The 20,816-nt window shown below is 49.9% G+C and overlaps 1 protein-coding gene across 1 annotated transcript; it reads right to left on the bottom strand.

Moving 5' to 3' along the window:
- Positions 1-143: 143 nt before the first annotated feature.
- On the bottom strand, positions 144-19,557 carry COQ8B (coenzyme Q8B). The gene is given in 16 exon segments (XM_059666503.1): positions 144-685; positions 688-961; positions 1,387-1,473; positions 4,820-4,885; positions 7,160-7,267; positions 7,417-7,558; positions 9,411-9,504; positions 10,234-10,315; positions 10,401-10,541; positions 11,480-11,565; positions 11,707-11,829; positions 16,138-16,215; positions 17,567-17,633; positions 17,778-17,897; positions 18,040-18,144; positions 19,374-19,557. Coding segments are annotated over 16 exon segments (1,923 nt in total). The 5' UTR covers positions 19,440-19,557; the 3' UTR covers positions 144-401.
- Positions 19,558-20,816: the final 1,259 nt, after the last annotated feature.

Here is a 20,816-nt window from a genome sequence, read left to right as displayed (position 1 = left end):
GAAGGAGGATTCTAGCAACAGATGGCCCGTGCAGAACTGAGGCTTTCAGACAAGAGGGTGGAGGGGGCTGGCCATCTGCACCTGGAGGCCGTTCTTGTCCTAGCCTCCTTCTCCTCCACCCCAGCACAGAGAAAAGAGCTGGACAAGGGGAGGTTCGCTTTTATTCAGACTGAAGGTTCAAACACCCCCAACCCCTCCCCAACACAGAGAGGATGGGCAGGGAGAAGGCAGCTGGTGAAGGGGTGAGGGAGGCTGCCTCCACCAACCACCACCCCTCCCCTCTCATTGGCCAGATCTGTGGGAGACCTGAGGCACGGGCGAAGGGCTCCCCTCTAAATGCTTCTGCATCTTCACTTTGGCATGCAGAGAGCCTGAAGCTCTCAAATATTGGCAGAAATCAATCAATCCCTGGAGTAGAGTTCCCGGATGCCCACTGTGGGGTGGGGAGAGCAGGATATGGGAGTGTGAAATGGGGAGTTCCCTAGCCCCAGGGTTCCCCAGTCCCCAGGGAAGGGTGCTAGGCAAGACTGGGAAGCCTGGGTGGGGCCCCCAGACCAGAGCAGCGTGGGAAGGAGGCATCTCAGGGAGGATGGCCCTCTACTGGCCGACTCCCCCAGCAGGAAGCTGTCTGAGTGGTCTGACCAGACCGCCCCTCTGGTCAGGAGGCTTCGGGCAGTGGCTGAGACTGGCGACTGGCCCAGTAGCGCTGGTAGGTGTCCTGGAAGAGGTCCTGGCAGTTGATACGGGCACGCAGACGGGCACAGGCCAGGAAAGCCCCCGCCAGCTTGCGGTGCAGGGCATAGGTCTCCTCCGGCGGTGGGCGGAGCCGGTGCTGCAGGAGCACGGGGATGAGGCCCTGCACGCGGCGGGCAGTGTCCCCGGCCCCAAAGTCATATGGGCCCTGGGTGGCAAAGGGCTCTCCCAGGATCATCACAGCCTCCACATGGGCATCGGAGAATGCCTAGGGGTCGGGGAGAACAGAGGCAGAGCCCTTCTCTTAACCAAGAACCAACAAGCAGCACTCAGCTCTGCAGTCTGGAGTGTAAACACAAGCACCAGACCCCTTCCAGAGCCCCCAGAAAATCAGCAGCCCCTTACTTCTCCCCCTAAAAAGGGCCCTTCACTCCCTCAGAGCCTCCAATAGACAAGCAGACTTCACTCTATAGTACAGAGAAGCAGCTCCATTCCCGCACTCCCTTCCTCTAGAATAGGTAAGTGGTGCCCATTTTCCCAGGATTACTGACAGGCCAAGTAGTCCCCATTCTCCCCTAGTCCTCCCCAGAGTCCCCCAGTATAGATCAGCAGTTCCCCCATTCCCCCAGAGAGTTAAGCAGCCCCCATGCCCCCCAACAGACACCAGCCCCTACTCCTCTAGTGTCTCCCAACCTTGGTTTCAAAGCCTGTGAGGAACTTGAGGTCCTGGGATTTCTGTAGGACCCGGGCTCTGTCTCCATTGGCTGCAGCCATCACTACCTAGGGAGAGAGGTGTGGAACACAGGGTCAAAGGCCAAGCAGGGTTCCAGGAGGGGTCTGGGGGAAACTAGAGACAGGAGGTGGTAGCCAGGCCCTTCCTGTACCCACTTCCCTTCTCATCTGCCTAGGCTGCTTCCGCCTCACCTTGCCCAGCTGTGTCTCAAAACTGTTCCAGAGCCTGGGGGGTCGGGATGGCCAGGGGTTCTGCCCACCTGGCTGGGAACACAGAGGCTGCTGGAAACTAAACCGTGAAGCAGCACAAAGGAGAAAAAATGTCAAGTGCTGCTCCTGGGTCCAAACATTCATGTGGCCAAGGATGTGACCATGACCCAAAACGGCACTGGAGGTTGCCACTGGGCCATCTCTGATCTCCTGATTGATGTCTGTCTCCTGCACTGGCCTTGGAGCCCTGAGAGAGCAGGGATCCCAGATGGGTTCAGTCCCATGCAGTACGAGCTCTGGCTCCCAGGAGGCCTTTGTTTAGCACATTGGTGTGTGGAGCTAAGCACCCCTCCAGCCGTGAGTGCACATGGCAGTGGGACTTGAGGGCATGTGGGCAGACAGAGGCGAAAGCCAGCCTGCCTGGGCTCAGTCCCAGCTCTGCCACGGCTGGCTGACTCTGGGCAAGGTGCTTTGCCTCAGACCTCCACTTTCTTATCTGTGAAATGGGGATGATGAAAATAGTTTCCTCATGAGGTTGTTGTGAGGATAGAGGAGGCAATAGCTGTGCAGTGCTGAGCACTATGCCAACATGTAGGAAGCACCATAAATATTATAAACTACTATTATGATTAAGAGGTAGACATGAGGATCCCAACTTCATAGAAGAGAAAACAGGCTCACAGTGGGCAACAGAAAGTGAGGAATGGAACCTGGGCATTCCCTTACCCAGTGAGCTGTCCTTTCTTGGGAAGAAGGGGATACAGTGTTAAATTTGGCAGCTCCATTCTGTCTTGGCTTCCTTGCCCAAGCCTGTCTGGCCATCTGTCAGACCTATGGTCCTTGGGGGCCAGTGTGACAGGGCCTTTTAAAACTGGAAACGGCTGGGGAGGTGGCAAGAAGGCCGTACTAAAACATTCGGGGGCGGGGGAATGAGATATCCCAACTACCCAGAGAGGCCGCTCCGTGGCCTCAAGTGGCCTGCAGAGAGGGCCCAACCCAAAGGGCCTGTATATGTGGTAGCCAGGGGTGGGTTACCAGCTGCTCCTTCCTGTTCCCATCTCAAGGGTGGCCCCACCATGCCCAGTACCCAAGCCAGACTCTACTCTTCCCCTCCCCACAGCCTCCCTGAGCTCCCAGTGTCCAGTCTTAAAGACCCCTCGTGACCTGACCAGTGTGGCTCAGTTGGTTGGAGCATTGTCCCCTATACCAAAAGGTGGCAGGTTCCATTCCTGGTCAGGGCACACACTCAGGTTGCAGGTTCCATCCCGGGTCTGGGCATGTATAGGAGGTAACTGATCAATGCCTCTCTCTCTCTCTCTCTCTCTCAGGCTCTTCCTTTCTCTAAAATCAATTGTAAAAAAAATAAAGACCACTCATTATTCAGAAGGGGTTTCCTAATTCTGACTGCACCCCTCTCCCGCTCAAGTCCCTCCCACGGCTCCCCAGGGCACCCATATAAAGTAAACGCTATAGCCCAGGTGGTGTGGCTCAATAGTTGAGCATCAACCTATGAACCAGGAGGTCATGGTTTGCATCCCGGTCAGGGCACATGCCCAGGTTGTGGGCTCGATCCCCAGGGTGGGACTTGCAGGAGGCAGCCAATCAATGATTCTCTCTCATCATTGATGTTTCTCTCTCTCCCTCTCCCTTCCTCTCCCTTCCTCTCCGAAATCAATAAAAATATATTAAATAAATAAAGTACAAGCTACAAAGCATGGCTTCTGAGACCCAGAATGATTTGGCTCCAATCTCATCCCTGGCTCCTGCTCTGCCCCTTCCCTACCCGCCAAGGCAGAACATGAACTTCCTCTTGATCCCTAGGACCTTACTTCTCAGAGTGTGGTTCTTGTATGAGAAGCTTTGGCATCACCAAGGAGTGTGTTAGAAATGCAGCATCTTATGTCTATCCAGGCCAGAATCTGCATTCTCACAAGGTCATGGAGCGGGGGTTTCACACACACTCTAAAGTTTGAGAAGTGCTGCTTTAATGGGAATATCTCTTCTTGCCTCTTCCTGATTGGTCTCCTCATCCCTCAGGTCTCAACTCTGATGTCTCCTCCTTTAGGAAGCCCTCCCTGATTCCACAGGCTGGGCCAGGCTCCTCTGAGCTCCCACAATGCCCTGTGCTTCCCCCTTCCAACCGTGATCACTCTGGGTCCTCACTGTCTGTTCCCCCACTGGGCTGTAAACGCTTTGAAAGTGGGGTCCTGAATTGGTCACTACTGTCCCCAATATTACCCAGAATAGGGCTGGGCACAGACATGGTATCAAATAATGTTTAAATTGATGACTAAATGATTAGAATGAATGTCTCATGTCACCAATTAATGAGATAGTGTTCTCTGTGGCCTCTAAGACAAATTACCCAGTTAACTGCCACACGTCCAAAATGGAAACCATTCCCACACGCCACAATATCTTTAATTTAATTGCATCTAGAGACGCTTATGGTGTACAAAGGGTTAACCCCAGTTGGTGGGAGGGACAGGCAACAGGTGAGGAAGCACTTCCTGAGGACAGAGCAGCTCCCCAGGGAGCAGCCCGCGGGAAGTTATGTGAGGGCAAGGCTGGACACCAAGATCCTGGACAGTGTGGGGTGTGGGATGGTGACAGGGTGAGCATCATGGGCCTTTCTCTTAGGAGAAGGCTAGTCAGTGTGGGGAGCACGAGCTGTGCACCCAGACATCCGGAGTGAGACTGCTGTGACCTTGGGCAAGTGACTTAACCTCTCTGAGTCCCAGTTACTTCATGGATAAAACAAAGCTAAGAATGTCCTTACCCCATGCGGTTGCTGTATGGTTTAAATCAGTTACCAAATGTATAACACTTAAAACCACACCTGACATAATATTAAGTGCTTAGTATTTGTTAACTGCTATTAGTATTACTATTATTTCTCTCTTTTTAAAATTTATTTATTGGTTTCAGAGAGGAAGGGAGAGGGAGAGAGATAGAAACATCAATGATGAGATAGAATCATTAATGGGCTGCCTGCTGCACGCCCCCTACTGGGGATTGAGCCCGTAATCTGGGCATGTGCCCTCCAGGTTCATGAGTCAACTCTCAACCACTGAGCCACACTGGCCAAGCTATTTCTTATTTCTTAATTTGAGATACTATATTTCTCCTTCTCACCCTTGCCTCAGTAAATGGCCCTTCAGAACCCAGGGTTGGGGGCACTCACCTCAATGTAATTGTCTGTGAATTCAGTCCCAAATCCCCGGCTTGCACCAAAGTCCAGCAGGGTCACCTGGGAACAATGATGGTGAAAGGGATGCTGGGAGTCCAGCAATGCTCCCCATTGTCTATTTGGGGTGGCCAGGGTCATCCTTCCTCCCTATACCCTGTCTCCTCGGCCAGAGTACCCGCCCACTGTGTCCCTGGGCTCCTAATCTCCTGTCTCCACAGTTCCAATCCACCCCCACACGAAGCTGAAGGGACTTGGCTTTTTTTTTGCTCCTAATGGTTTTTATAATAACATGTTTTAGGCACAGAAAGAAAATACAGGGAATAAAATATATAGAAGAGTGAACACAAATCTCACCACGCTTAAAATATAAAATAATACCAATCCAGGTGGGGCCTCCCATATACCCTGGACTGATGCTACCAGCACAATGTCCCCACCCTCTTTTCTAGGGTCACCGCTTTCCTGAAATTATTATTAAATTATTATTTCCTGAAATTACCATGTGTGTATTTCTACATTTTCTCCTACATGTTTGCACCCATAAACGATAGTCATGTTTTGTGTATTTAAACTTCACATAAATAGTGTTTATGATAGTGATCCTGCAACTTGTTCCTTGTGCCCAACATGATTTTTCAATTTATCCCCACTGCTATGTGCAGCTCTAACTCATTCATTCATTCCTCACTGCTGTGAAAGGACTTCACTGTGTAGATATATCAGAGCATTTATCTAGTTGGTGGACAATGTGGGCGTTTCTGGGGTTTGCTATTAAAAACAGTGCTCAATGAATACATGTGTAGGAGTTTCTCTAGGCAGTAGAGTTGGGATTATTGATCACAACCCATAGTAAGAAATGCAGAATATACTGGGTACCAGTGCCAATGCCACATAAATATAAACACCAAACCAAAGTGTCCTAAAATATAACTCCCTCCCATGTGACACAGTGATATTTTCTATTCTATGTCTTTAAAACAAACAAACAAAATGCAGTTAGGCCCAATAAATTGACATCAGGAAGCAGGACATGTATTACCTATCAGGTCAGAAAACCCCTTCTTGGGGTACCAGCCTATGAGGGGTGCAGAGTGTACCTGGGGGTAAGGCAGTAGAAGGAACTGACGCTGGAGACTCAGGGGGCCATTCACATTTGGCAAAGGACTTAGACTTAATCCTGAGGGCGCTGGGGCACTCTGGGAGGCACAGTGTGGCCAGATTTGTGTTTGGGAAAGATCCCTCTTGGGACAAAATGGAGACAGGCCACGTTGGAAAGCCACGTGGCCCCCATGCATGCTGAGAGCCTCTCCATCCAAACTCTCATCCCCAGGCGTGTGGACACACTGTGCTCTGCCAGGAGCGCTTTTCCTTGCCCTTTAGATGACTGTCCTCTTCGAATCTTTCTGGTTTCAGCTTTAATGACACTTTCTTCAAGAAGACTTCCTTGCCCAGCTTGTGTGGCCAGTGGTTGAGCGCTGACCTATGAACCAAGAGTTCATGGTTCAATTCCCAGTCAGGGTACACACCTGGATTGCGGGCTCAATACAGGAGGCAGCAGATCAGTGATTCTCTCTCATCATTGATGTTTCTATCTCTCTCTCCCTTTCCCTTCCTCTCTAAAATCAATAAAAATAATTTTAAAATTAAAAATATATATATATATATATATTTTAAAAAGATTTCCTTGACCCTACATACCCAGACAGGTCAGCCATTTTCCCTGGCTTCCCACAACCCCCTTGTGCATCCCCCACCACTGACAACTCTGGCCTGTGTTTCTCCATCATGGCATCATGGTACTAACTACTCTAGGTGACCGCTGGTGACAGGTCCCGCCACTGGGCCAGGAACTCTGAGAAGGTGAGGATCAGGATTGTCTTGGCATTGTTGTCAAGAGGCAGCGGCTGCTTGGTGTGTTCCAAAGAGTGACAAGTGTGGTAATGATGACTGACTGCCTTCTGTAAGTTGTGTTCCCTCTTCTACACTGTCACAATGCCACTCGGAAGCCACTGCCTAGCCAGTGACTGCTTTTTCCCAGCATCCTTTGCACCTAGACAGGTTGTGTGAACAGCTACCAACAGAATGGTAGAAGGAGTGATGTGTCACTTCTGCTCAAAACAGTTAGCAGGGGATTCTACTCTCAATCTCTTTCCCTTCCTGGGATGGCACAATCACAAAAGGGAATGCACCTGGGTCTCCAAATCACCACCTGGAGGAGAACTACCCCAGCCTGTCACGTGGGTAATAAGCTACTATTGTGATAAGCTACTGAAATATTGGAAAATATCTGTCACAGCAGTTCATGTATCCTGTCACATATCACAAGAAACCAACCTGGTGGCTGGAGGCATCATACAGGAAGTTGGCCCAGTTGGGGTCCGTTTGCATGAATCGGAACTCAAACAGCTCCCGCAGACACAGCCTCAGGAGCTGGAAGCAGATCTGGGGTGGGGAGAAGGAGTAAAGGATACCTCGGAGTCGTCTGCCCCTGTCAAGCCCTCTATGGCCTGGAGAGGGACGATGGGTCTGGCCAGCCCTGCTGGCCCTGCCTTGTGGCAGCACCCTCCCTGCTGTCCTACGAGACCATGTACCTGGTTTCGGATGTCCTGGCTCAGGCTCTGGCACTGGTCCAGGGGGACCCCTCCAGCCAACTCCATGCCCAGCACCCGTGTAGTGCAGAGATCCTCAATCACTGCCGGCACCCGGAAGAACGGGTCATCTGCCAACAGCTGCCTGGGGCAGAAGGGGGAGGGAGGACTTGGCTTCAGGCCCCTGTGGCCCAGCTCAAGGACTCCTCCTCCTTTGAGAAGACCTCCATGAATAGTCTATGTCTCGCCTTCCCTCCTGCTCTCCTCTTGCCTCTGTGTGCCCTGAGTGATGGCCAATACCTGGCTGGACTGACATTCATTCAGACATTTTATTCATTAATTCATTCAACAAACATCTCCGTAGGGCCTACTCTGTGCCTGCCCCTAAGCTGGCTGTTAGAGACCCAGTTACCACTTCCCGACCAAAAATACTTGCATGATATCCAGTTGCCTCATGATGAGTTTAATGTGTTAAGCTCCATGAACATTATTTTTTTCATCAACTTATTAATTCATCCTTTAAAAATAAGTCACTGATATACAAATCTTCAAGTCTACAGTGATACTCATCGCGACTCCTTGAAGTCATTATTGGGAACACTGGCTAATTAAGGGAAAGAGTCCTCAGTGTCTGCCCCTGTGCTGGACCATGCTGGGGACAGAGCAGTGGATGAACTCCAGGCCTGCCCCTGGCATACACAGAGACCACACTCGAACAAAGAGACCGGTAGATTGAGATAAGGGTCAATGAGTGAGGCCTCTGGTTGGGGACCTATGGGATGGCTGGAGTAGAGTAAGATGGGGAGCAGGGAGATGAGGAGGAGCCAGAGGAAATGATGTAGGTTTTATTCTAAGGGCACTAAGAAATCCTGTGGAGAGGGCTCTCCCCAGATCCCACAAGGCGCGCTCTGGCCCAGTCTACACCTCGCACCCCCCTCCTCCGGGTCCTGCTTCAGGCTTGTGTTTTTGCCCTTGTTTATAAAATCTCTGATGTTGGACCCACTCCTGGTGGGCGAGGCCCTGTGCTGAGCATTTAATCAGCACAGTTCCCTTTTCACTTCCCTGGGAGGTACTCTCCCAAGGCCACTGTGCAGTCAGGCCTCCAGCCTAAGGGCTGGCCTGGGGCTGGATCCCACATCCGTCTTCCCAGGCCCGTGCCCCTAACCCTGCCTTCCACCGCCTTTTCTCTCACTGTGTTTACACAGCTTGGCTCAGTAAATGTGTGGGCTAACCTATGAAGGATCTCACTGCGGTATTTGCTGCATATCACGATGTTTCTAAGAGACAACCACACTGTTTCCAGTAGCTATGATTCATTCATTTTCGCTGCTGTATGATATTCCACTGATGAATATCACATAATTTATTCATCCACCCCACTGGATGAATTTCAAAGGTTTGGGTTGTTTCCAATTTGGAGCTATTACTACTCTGAGCTTTCTAGAAAGGTCTGATGTTGTATACTGGCATTAGTGACCCTAGAGCAATTAGCCAGGAGGGTGACAATTGGGATGTATGTGAATATCCAGCCTTATTATAGGATGCCAAACTGGTCTCCAAAATGCTTATCTCAAATCTCCTCCTGCCCTGGTGGAGAAGAAAGAAATGCCCTGCAGCCATGTCCTCTCCAACTCTTGACACTGTCAGATCCCTCTAGCTTCGTCAGTGCAGCAGGTCTAACTCATTCTGTGACTAAGTGTCTGCTGACAAGATCACCTCCCCCACTGGACTGAAGAGGTTACCTAACCAATTCCACAGACGAGAAAACTGATACTTAGAGAGAGGAAGCGACATGCCCAAGCTCACAGCGAACACAGCGGGTAAGTGAAGTAATGGGTGAAAGGATGAATGGATGGACAAACGAATGAAGAGAAAAAGGAGTTTGCCAGCCTCACCCCAGGGCTCCACTTCCACTCAGCGTGGGAGGAAGGGAAGGAGGGAAGCTGGAAGGAAGGGGTCCTCGGGGGCCTGCCAGCCACCCGAAGTTTTGTGCTCACCTGAAGTTCTGGGCACAAGCCGCTTCGCGACGGTAGTCACACTCCCAAGCCAGCTCCTGCTGCAAGGCCTGCAGGCTCTGCTCCGCAAACAGGCCTGAGGGGAGCAGCCTGTCAGCCAAGGAAGGTCACAGGCTGTCCACCCCGCCCAGCCCCTCAGGCTCCACTCCCGAATGTCTTCTCTTGCCAATCCTGTCTCTCACTTGTCCCTCACACCTTCTGCTCCAAGCCTTTTACCCCAGTGTCTGTCCACATACCTCCCCTCAGTCCGTATATAACTGCGGCTCTTCTGAAGTCTCTCCTGGGGTCTCTCTCTCACAGGCATGCACACCAGTCCCGAGGCATCTTTTTCATAGTCACGCATGCCACCTAGTCCACCTTCTTCGTACTCTCTCGGAATCTTCTGTCTTTGCCTCTCCCCCCACCCCCCTCTCTCTCTCTCACACACACACACACACACACACACACACACATCCTGCTCCATCTTCTTTGGGCTCTTTAACACAAACATGAGGCCCCACTTACACTCTCGTCCTGCTTCTGTGGCTCTTTTGCAGACCGACAGTCCCTCTCTGCATACCTTCTGTGTGTCTGTTTCTGGATTTTGGTCTGGGCTTCTGACTCTCAGTGTTTCTGTCAGAATCTCTAAGTCTCCTTTTCTTACACACTTATACTCTCACTCTCCCTGCCTTGGCATCCCTTCTTTCTGTCTCAAACACATACTCACACCACTCACACACAGGCACACCCTGGTACTCTCTGGGCTCTCCTTCCATTCAGCCCCACTTCCTCTCTTCAGGGTACCGCTTCTACATGGGCACCTCACCCTCGGGCAGAGCCACGCTCATCTTGAGCACCACCAGCAGGTTCTGGACATCACTCTGGATGCTCTGGGCAACGCCTGGGTACTGTGAGGGGAGGAGTAGGGGGAGGGGAGTCATTCTCCTGGGACAGCAGGGTGCCCACCGCCACCTGTCCATCCCCTCCTCTCACCTGGATCTTCACGGCCACCTCTGTCCCATCCCTCAGCATTCCCTGGTGCACCTGTCCAATTGAGGCGGCGGCAAAGGGCACCTCCTCCAAAGAGGCCACCTTGGCCTGCCAGTCCCTTCCGAGCTCCTCTTCGAGAACTCTCTAGGGAGAGCAGTGGTAACAATCATCACCATGATTATAGGCAACTGAGTTCATTCCCTGTGTCAAGCACTTTACAAGTTAACAACTCCAACTCTTACCACATGCCGGGCCCTGGCTCGGCTGCTACCCCACTTTACAGATGAGGAAATTGAGGCTCAGAGAGAAGTCTCTCAGCCAAGGTGAACCAGGCACTGGCGGACAGGGAGGCCTAGCCCAGCTGGTATTAACTCAAAGTTAATGCGACAGATAAGAGTTAAAATTTAAGGGCTTCCTGTGGGCTGGGTGCTGTTCAGAGTGGCTCAGAGAGCAGCAATAATTGCCCAGGGTCACATGGTGAGTGAACAGAACAAAGATCAGATGCCAGGTGGCTGGGTTCTGGATTCCATGCCCTTACAGAGTAATTGGAAGAAACAGCTCCTGTCTTGGGCATTTAGTGCCAGGTGCTATGCCTACTGACTGACAGACACACTCTCCTCTAATTTAAAAAACCAGTTAATAGTAACAGCTAAAACTTGCATGTCACTCATGCAAACCCCTCTAAGTGCTTTCTGTATACTAATTTATGATGTGGGACGGCTATCACTATCACCATTTCACAGATGAGGACACTAAGGCACAGAGAGGTCAGGCTGCAGGTCTGAGATCACACAGGTAGGAAGTGGCAGAGCTAGGGTTTGAATTCAAGAAGCCTTACCCCTAACCACTGTGCTCACTGCCACTTTAACAGCTCACTGAGCCTTCCAGGGACTGGACTAAGTGCTCTGCACCACCCTTATTTAATCATCACAACAATCCTATGAGGAGTGTGCTTTGGCGATCCATTTTACAGATGGGGAAACCGAGGCCCAGAGTCTGACAGGGAGTAGAGCAGTAAAGCCAGGAGAGACAGGCAGGGGGAGCCCACCTCCCTGGTCAGCCTTCTCCCACTGGGCACTCACCAGCATCTGCCAGCGGGGCATGAAGTCAGCACTCTGGCGGACCCGCTCAAAGATGCGCTGAAGCTGGGGGCTGATGAAGCTGTTGTCTTGGGAGACAGGGAGACAAGAAATAAGGGAAGCAGTGAGGGAGGAGGCGAGGGGGACCCCTGTGGGAGTACCTGAAGTCCGGGTTTGTTGGTGAGGGGGTAGAGTAGAAGTGAGATCAGGGGTCAAGGGTCATGCTGTACCCTGGATGCTGAGCATTTGGCCAATCTTGAGAGCGGCCCCCCGAACTGTACACAAGGTCTGAACAATCCGCTCAGCATTAGCCTCCGACAAGAAAGGGCTGGAGCCAGGCTGGGAGCTGCCCTCTGGGTAGAGAGAATGATTATTAGTATCACAACCACAAAAATAATCAGTACAACACCACTACACGCCCACCAAAATGGCTAAAATGAAAAAGACATTATCAATTGTTGGCAACGATGTGGAGCAGCCTGACTGCCAGCCCTGCTGATGACCGTGCCGTGGCACAAGCCCATGGGAAACATGGGGAGGTTCTAGTAAAGCACATGCCTGTACTGGATGCCTTTTCTCTCAGAGGTATGCCCACGAGAGATGCATAAATGTGTCCACTGACATATTCCAAAAGGGGTCATCGCAGCAAAGCTCATAAAAGCCCCAAGCTGGAAAGATCCCAAATGACCACCAGTACAATGAACAAAGGAATTGTAGAACAGTCAGTGAATGACTACTACAGCAAGGAATAAACCATCTACATCCGCTCACAGCAAAGTGGATGCCTTTCCCATACAGAACGCATGGATTCAAAGAACCAGACGTCTACAAGAATACACTCATTACACTGGTGTAAAGAGAAAAAAACTGGCAAAAGTAATCTTGGGATTAGAAGCCAAAACAGTGGTTACCCTTTGTGGGGGAAGTACCCAGGGTGGGGCACTGGGGAAGGTATTTTCAAAGCATGATCAGGGGGTCCCTGAGGATCCTCGAGATCTGTTAGAGGTCTGTGAAATCAAAAATGTTATCATAATAATATTAATGTTATTTGCCCCTTTTTACTCTTGTTCTCCCACAAATGTTCTGTGGAGTATTCCAGAAGCTCCATGACCCATGATGATACCACTGCTCTGATGGCTGATGAAATGCGTGTGTTCTTGTGTTTTAAAATGTCTCAGTTTTAATCTCTAATACAGTGAGCCCTAGCCAGTGTGTAGAGCATTGTCCCCTGCACTCAAAGGTCGCTGGTTTAATTCCTGGTCAGGTAGTGGTCTGGTCCCCAGTAGGGGTGCATGTGGGAGGCAACCGACTGATGTTGATATTTCTCTCACATTGATGTTTCTCTCTCTCCCTCCCCCTTCCTCTTTCTCTCTCTAAAATCAATAAAAACACATTTTTTAAAAAATCCCTAATACAATGAATATCCATAAATATAACCCACATAAACAAGCTCTTTGGGGTCCTCATTCTATTGTATTGACTTTATTGAGGTGACATTGGTTAATAAAATTATATAGGTTTCAGGGATACAATTCTATAATACATCATCTATATATTGTACTGTGTGTTCACCACCCCAAGTCAATCCTCATTCTATTTTTAAACAGCTTTATTGAGAGATAATTCTCATACCATATAATTCACCCATTTAAGGTACATAATTCAATGGCTTTTAGTATATCGAGAGTTGTGCAACTATCACTACAACCAATTCCAGAACATTTTCATTCTCCAAAAAGAGACCCCTTCCCTATTATTAGCAGCCAGGCCCCAATCCTGGAAACCACTAATCTACTTTCTGTCTCCACAGGTTTCCCTATTCTGGGCATTTCATGTAAATGGAATCATACAATAAGTGAACTTTGTGTCTGGCTTCTTTCACTTAGGATACTGTTTCCACACTGTAGCAGGTACCAGCACTTCATTCCCTTTTAATGGCGGAATAATAGCCCATTGTATGGATATACCACATTTTTTTTTTTTTTTTATTTCAGAGAGGAAGGGAGGGGGAGAGAGAGATAGAAACATCAATGGGAGAGAATCATTGATTGGCTGCCTCTTGCACGCTCCCTACTGGGGATGGAGCCCACAACCCAGGCATGTGCCCTTGACCGGAATTGAATCCCTTCAGTCTGCAGGCCGATGCTCTATCCACTGAGCCAAACTGGCCAGGATGATATACCACATTTTTAAAAATCCATTTCTCAGTTTTAAGGTTATATAGGGATCCTGAGACCAAAAAGCTTGAGAAATGCTGTTCTAGGGTTTCTTTATTATTATTATTATTACTATTATTATTGTTATTGTTGTTGTTAATCCACACCCGAGGATATTTTTTCCATTGATTTTTAGAGAAATAGAAGGAGGGAGGGATGGGGGAAGGAGAGAAAAACAACCATGTGAGAGACACATGTATTGGCTGCCTCCCACACTGTGACCTTTCATTGCTCAGACCAACATTCTACCCACTGAACCATACTGGCCAGGCCTCTTTTGAAAAACAAATCCATTCCTTAGTTTTAAGGGTGTACTAGTATAGGGATCCTGAGACCAAAAAGTTTAAGAAATGCTGTTGAACCTGCTGCCTCCTGCGCACCCCCTATTGGGGATCGAGCCTGCAACCCTAGGATGTGCCCTGACCGGGAATCGAATCAATGACCTCTTGGTGCATGGGATGACAGTCAATCAACTGAGCCACACTGGCTGGGCATGTTCTAGGGTTTCTTGATCTGGGTGCATAAATGTGTCCACTTTGTGAAAAATGAACCAAGCTGTACATTTGTGACGTGTAGGCAGGTCTACATGCAAATTATATTCTTATTCAATAAAGTGCCAATATGCATTTATTTATTAAAAAATTATTGAGCTCGCCTAGACCGGTTTGGCTCAGTGGATAGAGCGTCGGCCTGCGGACTGAGAGGTCCCAGGTTCGATTCCGGTCAAGGGCATGTACCTGGGTTGCGGGCATATCCCCAGTGGGAGATGTGCAGGACGCAGCTGATCGATGATTCTCTCTCATCGATGTTTCTAACTCTCTATCTCTCTCCCTTCCTCTCTGTAAAAAATCAATAAAATATATTTTTTAAAAAAAATTATTGAGCTCGTCCTGGCGAGCTCATCATTGATGTTTCTATCCTTATCTCCCCCTTCCTTCTTCTCTCTCTGAAATTAATAAAAACATATTTTAAAAAATTATTGAGCTCTTTATTGAGGGCTCACCCTGTGCCAGGCAGAATTCTAAGTGTCTCTCTGGATTCTCTGGCAGAATCCCTACAATCACCCAGGAAGTAAAAACTACCAATGTCGCCCTAACCGGTTTGGCTCAGTGGATAGAGCATTGGCCTGTGGACTAAGGGGTCCCAGGTTCGATTCCGGTCAAGGGCATGTGCCATGGTTGCGGGCACATTCCCAGTGGGGGGTGTGCAGGAGGCGGCTGATCGATGTTTCTCTCTCATCGATGTTTCTGGCTCTCTATCCCTCTCCCTTCCTCTCTGTAAAAAATCAATAAAATATATTTAAAAAAAACACACACACACAAAACTACCAATGTCTTAATTTTCAAGGCAAGGAAATAAGAGATTCAGAGAAGTACACTGCCCAGCCCTGGGTCACACAGCACAGAAGTGGCAGGCAGGGTATAGACTCAGTTTGGCCTTACCCTAAGGCCTAATCCTCCACCTATTTCCAACTTTTTATTAAAAAAAAAAAAAATCCAAGCAGACAAAAAAGTTGCATCATGAACACCTGCACACCTGATTCAAATATTTTAATATTCTGTCTCCTCTGCTTTATCTCTGTGTGTGTACCCAAACACTATTATTTTTTGCTGACCCATTTGCATGGAGCTGCACTCAACCTGTGCTAAAAATAAGGAAATTCCCCTATACAATCACAGTGCCATAATCACCCTTAAGAAAATTACCCCTAATTCCCTAATATTTACTATCTAATCCATATTCAGATTTTCCTAATTGTCCCCCAAATTCTTTTACAGTCCTCTTTTCCTTTTAATTTTGTGATTTTCAATTAGAGTTGACATTCATTATATTAGTTTCAGGTGCACAGCTTAGTGGTTAGACATTTATATGACTTATGAAGTGATCACTCCGTAAGGCTAGTATAGTACCTGCCTATTATACATAGTTGTAACAATATTACTGACTATATTCCCAATGCTGTACTTTATATCCACACGATTTAGTTATTTTTTTTTCCCAACTAACATCCAAGTATGGTCCACACATTCCATCTGTCAGTTATCTCTAGTCTCTTTTTAATCTAGAATATCCACCCCCATGTTTGTTTCGGCCATCGACTTGTTGAGGAATCTTACCGACAGAAGCTGATCTCTACACATCTTGTTCCATCTCTGTTGGACACAGACTCCCACTAGCAGGCCTAATTTCAGCCTTCTCCTGCGCAGGGTTAAGAACTCAGCTCTGGATGGCTTACATTTTTTTCTCTCATGATCTGTTTCAATCCATCAGGACCCTGACAGTGGCTCCACCCTGCTCTGAGCACTTTACAGGGACCCCGGAAAGTGGGTGAATCATCATCACCTCCGTTGTCCACATGAGGAAACAGGCTCGGAGAGGTGAAGCCTCTTGTCCCCGGTCACACAGCCAGGACCGGGCCCGACCCAGGCAGTGTGGCCAACTCACCGGACTGTAGATATCCTCCTGGCAGGGACTTCTTGACCATCTCAGCCAGCGCTCCCAGCCCCAAGCCCACAGCCAGTCCTGAGGAGTGAGAGAAGAGCCTGAATGCGCTCGTGCCTGGGGCGTTCTCCCCGACCCTCTCTCCTGTCTCTCTAAGCACACTTGTCTCCCAGCTCTTTGTACCCAACTCTCTGTCTTTAGCTCAGTCACTTACTCTCTCTGCTGGGGTTTCCCTTCAAGGCGAAGCCAGCTCTTTCTCTATTCCTCTCTATAGGTCTGTCCCATGTCAGCAGTTTTCACCCCTCGCTGCACATTTGAGTCGAGTAAGGAGCTTTTGTAAATACAATGCCCAGGTCCCACCCCTGAGGCTCTGACTAAACTGGCCTGAGATGAGGCCTCAGAATTTATCTTTTTATTAAGCATCCCAGATGATTCTAGTGTACAGCCAAGGGTAAGAAGACTCCAAAAGGGTCCCCCCAAGTCTCTCTGCGACTTCCTAGGATTCCTGTTTCTCTGTCCACACCTCTTCTTCATGTTCGCCCTTCCTACGTCATCTTCCCCCTCCCCTACACTTGACATGTCTATCTAAGCCTCTTTCTCTCTGTTCCTCCTTTTGATGTTCTGGACAACTGATTCCTCGGTGTCCTCTTGTCTCCTTGTCCCTAAAGATAGCTTGAGTCTCTCTGCCTCTTTCACTCACCATCTCTGTAAATAACCAAAGCTGGCATTTTCTGAGCACTCTCTTCATGCCAGGAACCATTCCTAGTGCGTTATACGCTTTAATGCATTTTGTCCCCACACCCTCATGTAATAAGTTTTATAGGAAAACTTCCATTTTACAGAAAAGGAAACTGAGGCTCAGAGAAGTTAAGTAACTCATCCAAAGTCACAAAGTGAGGATATAGCAGAATCACCCCTTGAACCCTGAGGCAGCAGTGTCAAAGCTCAACTTCCTCTTTATACTGTGAATTGTTGTCTTTAAAGCTTGAACCAGGAGGAAGATATTTGCATTATAACCGGTAGGTACCAATATACCTATAATGTTTCATGAAAAAACATTTTTCCATTACTCTACAGGTGAACTCGTATTTTCCATTCTATCCTTTTTAATGACTTCATGCAGATTGTGACCTGAAGTTTGAACAATTCTGCTGCCAAGCTGAGGTCAAGTCACTTCACCTCTTTTAGCCTCACCTGTAGAACGGAAATACACAGTCATCACCTCGGTGCAGCTTTCACATGTATGGGGCCTTGCGCCCAGTTCTCAATAAGTATTACCGTCCCTTCTATTTCTCTTGGTTTTACAGGCCTTTACTTTCATTCTCTTTTCATCTCTCCCTCCTCTCTGTCTCTGATTCGCCCTCTCCCTTACTGAATTCTGTAGATGTTGCTTCCTCTGACCGAAGTCACCGTCTCCCACAGTCACACCTACCCCCAAAGTTAGCCAAGCGGCTGATGCGGGAGGCAGGCACCTTGCGTTCTCGAGAGCGGTCACTCAGCTGGAAAATGGGGAGAAGGTCTGAGGGTGGGAAGGTGGGTACAGTGCCCGGGAAGTCCAAACAGCCTGCCACCACACTATTCCCCAAGCTGGGGGGCCAGCTGCCTTCATGGGGGGTTGTTGGTAAGGTGGGAGGCCGTGATACCTGGGGCCGAGGTGTCTTCCGGAGCCGGGCCTCCCGGGCCTTGCAAATGTCCTCCTCACTCAGGCCTCGGCCAGACCCACCCTGACGAAGCTGTTGGGCCCAAGAACCCTTCCACGGCCCCTGCAAGGGATGTGGACATTGGTAAGGAGCGGAAGACAAGGAGCGGCGGCGTCTGCCTGGCCCTCTGGGTTCCTCCCTATCCCTTTACTTACTGCCCATCCCTCGGGCTCTTCACCTTGGAGACCCCTCCCCAGTATCTTACCCGCCAGCGCGGCCCAGACCCCAGGGCCCCATAAGGCAGACCAACAGTCCGGCCCAGCTGTCCACAGGTCCCCCGCAGGAGGCCCCCCACCTCCAGCCACATCGCCTGGGGGAGAAGAGGAGAATTACTCGGGCAGGAGTTGTGGGGCCGACCTCCCGCTTTGCCCCACCCACCCCAAGCCCGCACCGTCCTCGGGTCGGCCCTGGCTCCCACCCAGCAGACTTCCTCCCCTGATAAGGGCCCCTCCAGTTTCTCCGGGTTCCCTCTGGTTGCTAGGCGCCCATAGCTGTTCCTGCTTTCCTACCAAAGCTCACTTTCCCTGTCCCACTTCGCCGCTGTTGCTAGGGTCCGCTCTCATTGCTAGACACCCACAGATCCTCCAGGCTCCCTCTCCCTTCTCTGAGCCCCCCTCGTCGCCAGGCACCGCCTTCACCTCTGTTGCTAGGCACCCACAATCCTCCCCCACCCCCCGGAGTACCCACTACCCCGTTATTGGGCACCTCCCCCTGTTGCTAAGCACCCAGCTCGGGGCTCGGAGTCCGTAAAGCGCGGGGGCCTCTAGCACTTCCGGAAGCCTCCACACGCCCGCCCTCTCCGGTCAGCTAACCAATGGCGGAGCGGCAGTTCGCTGACTGACACAAAGAACTCCTCGCTATGCGTAGGGGCGGGGCCGGGGCGGAGCCATCGGGGAGGTTGGGGGATTGCGCGTGGCAAAGCCGGGAGCACACACGTGCGCTTTTCAAAGTGCCCGGTGTGCGGCGGACCTTTCTGCTCCGTACCCCCTCTCCTTTGCAAACATCCCTCTCCCTAACAAACTTCACACCGCTCCTCTGCACGAACACCTTGAGAATCTCATTTCTACCTCCAGCATGTTCAACATCTCTCCTTTGAACACATGTCTTCCCCGCAAACATTTTCCATGTACGTGGAGCCCATCCACTTTGCACATCCACCCTCTGCTTCAAGCATTCACATCCTGGCACCCAGCCTCCTCTGCACATATAAACCCCCTTCTTTACTTGGGAATTGTCTCCCTCAGCTCTCACCCCTGTACATAAACCCCTCACACTCAGCTCCCTGCACACTGGCCCCCGTTTCCTCATATTCCCTGCTCTCCCTGCTCCCCGCCCACCTGCAGGATGGCCTGAGTGAGCCCCCTCTGTTTCCCGTAGGCCTGACATTTCCCAGAACGCACTCGGCCAAAATTCCCAGTGCTGAGTCAGGAGACCTGGCCTTCCAGAAAAACAGCTCCCATCCCATCTGGGTGTGTGTGTCTTGGGTGGGGGTGTGTAGGCCGGCGTAAAGCCTGCTCCCCCCACAACAGGCTGACTCACCCCTCTTCTCACAGTCTGGAATAGAAGCAGCTGGCTGGGTCCTCTCTTCCGCTGCTGGGAGGACATATGACGCTTCCCCACAGAACCCTTGCCCCTGTCTAACCCTTTTGTCGGGAATCAGACATTCCTGTCTCTGTCCCTGTGCTCTGTGACCTCAGAAGAGCCTTGACCCTTTCTGGCCTTCGTTCCCAGCCTGTATGATGTGTGAGGGGGTCTCTGCGATGACTTGTCATTGGTCCGTGAAGAGATGACTCATTTTAGATTCCTGGGCCTGGGCCCAATGCCCCTCCCACAGGTGACTCAATTTCAAGACAAAACATCTCCTGTCCCCCTCCAGACATAAGGGTCTGACTCAGGAGCTGGGTGACAGTTCACTTTTTTTAAAAAAATATATTTTATTGATTTTTTACAGAGAGGAAGGGAGAGATACAGAGAGTCAGAAACATCGACGAGAGAGAAACATCGATCAGCTGCCTCCTGCACATCTCCCACTGGGGATATGCCCCACAACCCAGGTACATGCCCTTGACCGGAATCGAACCTGGGACCCTTCAGTCCGCAGGCCGACGCTCTATCCACTGAGCCAAACCGGTTCCGGCAGACAGTTCACTCTTGAAGGTAAAAATACATAAAAGTACCTATGACAATAACTAATTCACATGGCTTATATGCACGAGGTCATATAAACAAAGGCTAGAGGGTGGCAAATCTCTGAACCTCAGAGTCCCCTCTGTAAAATGGGGCTGTGTCAGCACCTCTTGCTCAGTGTTAGGGAGAGAGAGAGATGCAGTGAAATAGTGTCCATAAAGAGCAGAGGGCCCTGCCCTGGTCAGCGTGGCTCAATTGGTTGAGCGCCATTCAAATGACCAAAAGGTCACTGGTTCGATTTGGTCAGGGTACATGTTCAGGTTTTGGTCTCAATCCCCATTAGGGGGTGCGCAGAAGGCAGCTTATCCATGTTTCTCTCTCTCCCTTTCTCTCCTCTCTTTCTAAAATCAATAAAAACAGCCCTAGCTGGTTTGGTCCAGTGGATAGAGCGTTGGCTTGTGGACCAAAGGGTCCCGGGTTTGATTCCAGTCAAGGGCACGTACCTCCCTGGCCAGGGCCCTGGTTGGGGCTTGTGCAGGAGGCAATCGATGTGTCTCTCTCACATCGATATTTCTCTCTGTCTTTCCCTCTCTCTCTCTCTAAAAATCAATGGAAAAATATGAGTGAGGATTAAAATCAATAAAAACATCTTTAAACAAGAGAGAGAGAAAAAGAGAGAGAGACAGACAGACATGGCCTGGTACAGAATGAGAATCTATAAACAAGAGAAATTTCTTATGGAGAAATTATTTTCAAATTTCTACTAAGCACCTATATGTGCTTTTCTAGGCACTGGGGACATAGCAAGGAACAAAACAAGCAAAAATCTTTGCCCTCTTGGTCCTGGCTTCTGGC

The sequence above is a fragment of the Myotis daubentonii genome, chromosome 15, assembly GCF_963259705.1.
Source record: "Myotis daubentonii chromosome 15, mMyoDau2.1, whole genome shotgun sequence".
NCBI lineage: Eukaryota > Metazoa > Chordata > Mammalia > Chiroptera > Vespertilionidae > Myotis > Myotis daubentonii.
This window is presented reverse-complemented; position numbering and strand designations above follow the sequence as displayed.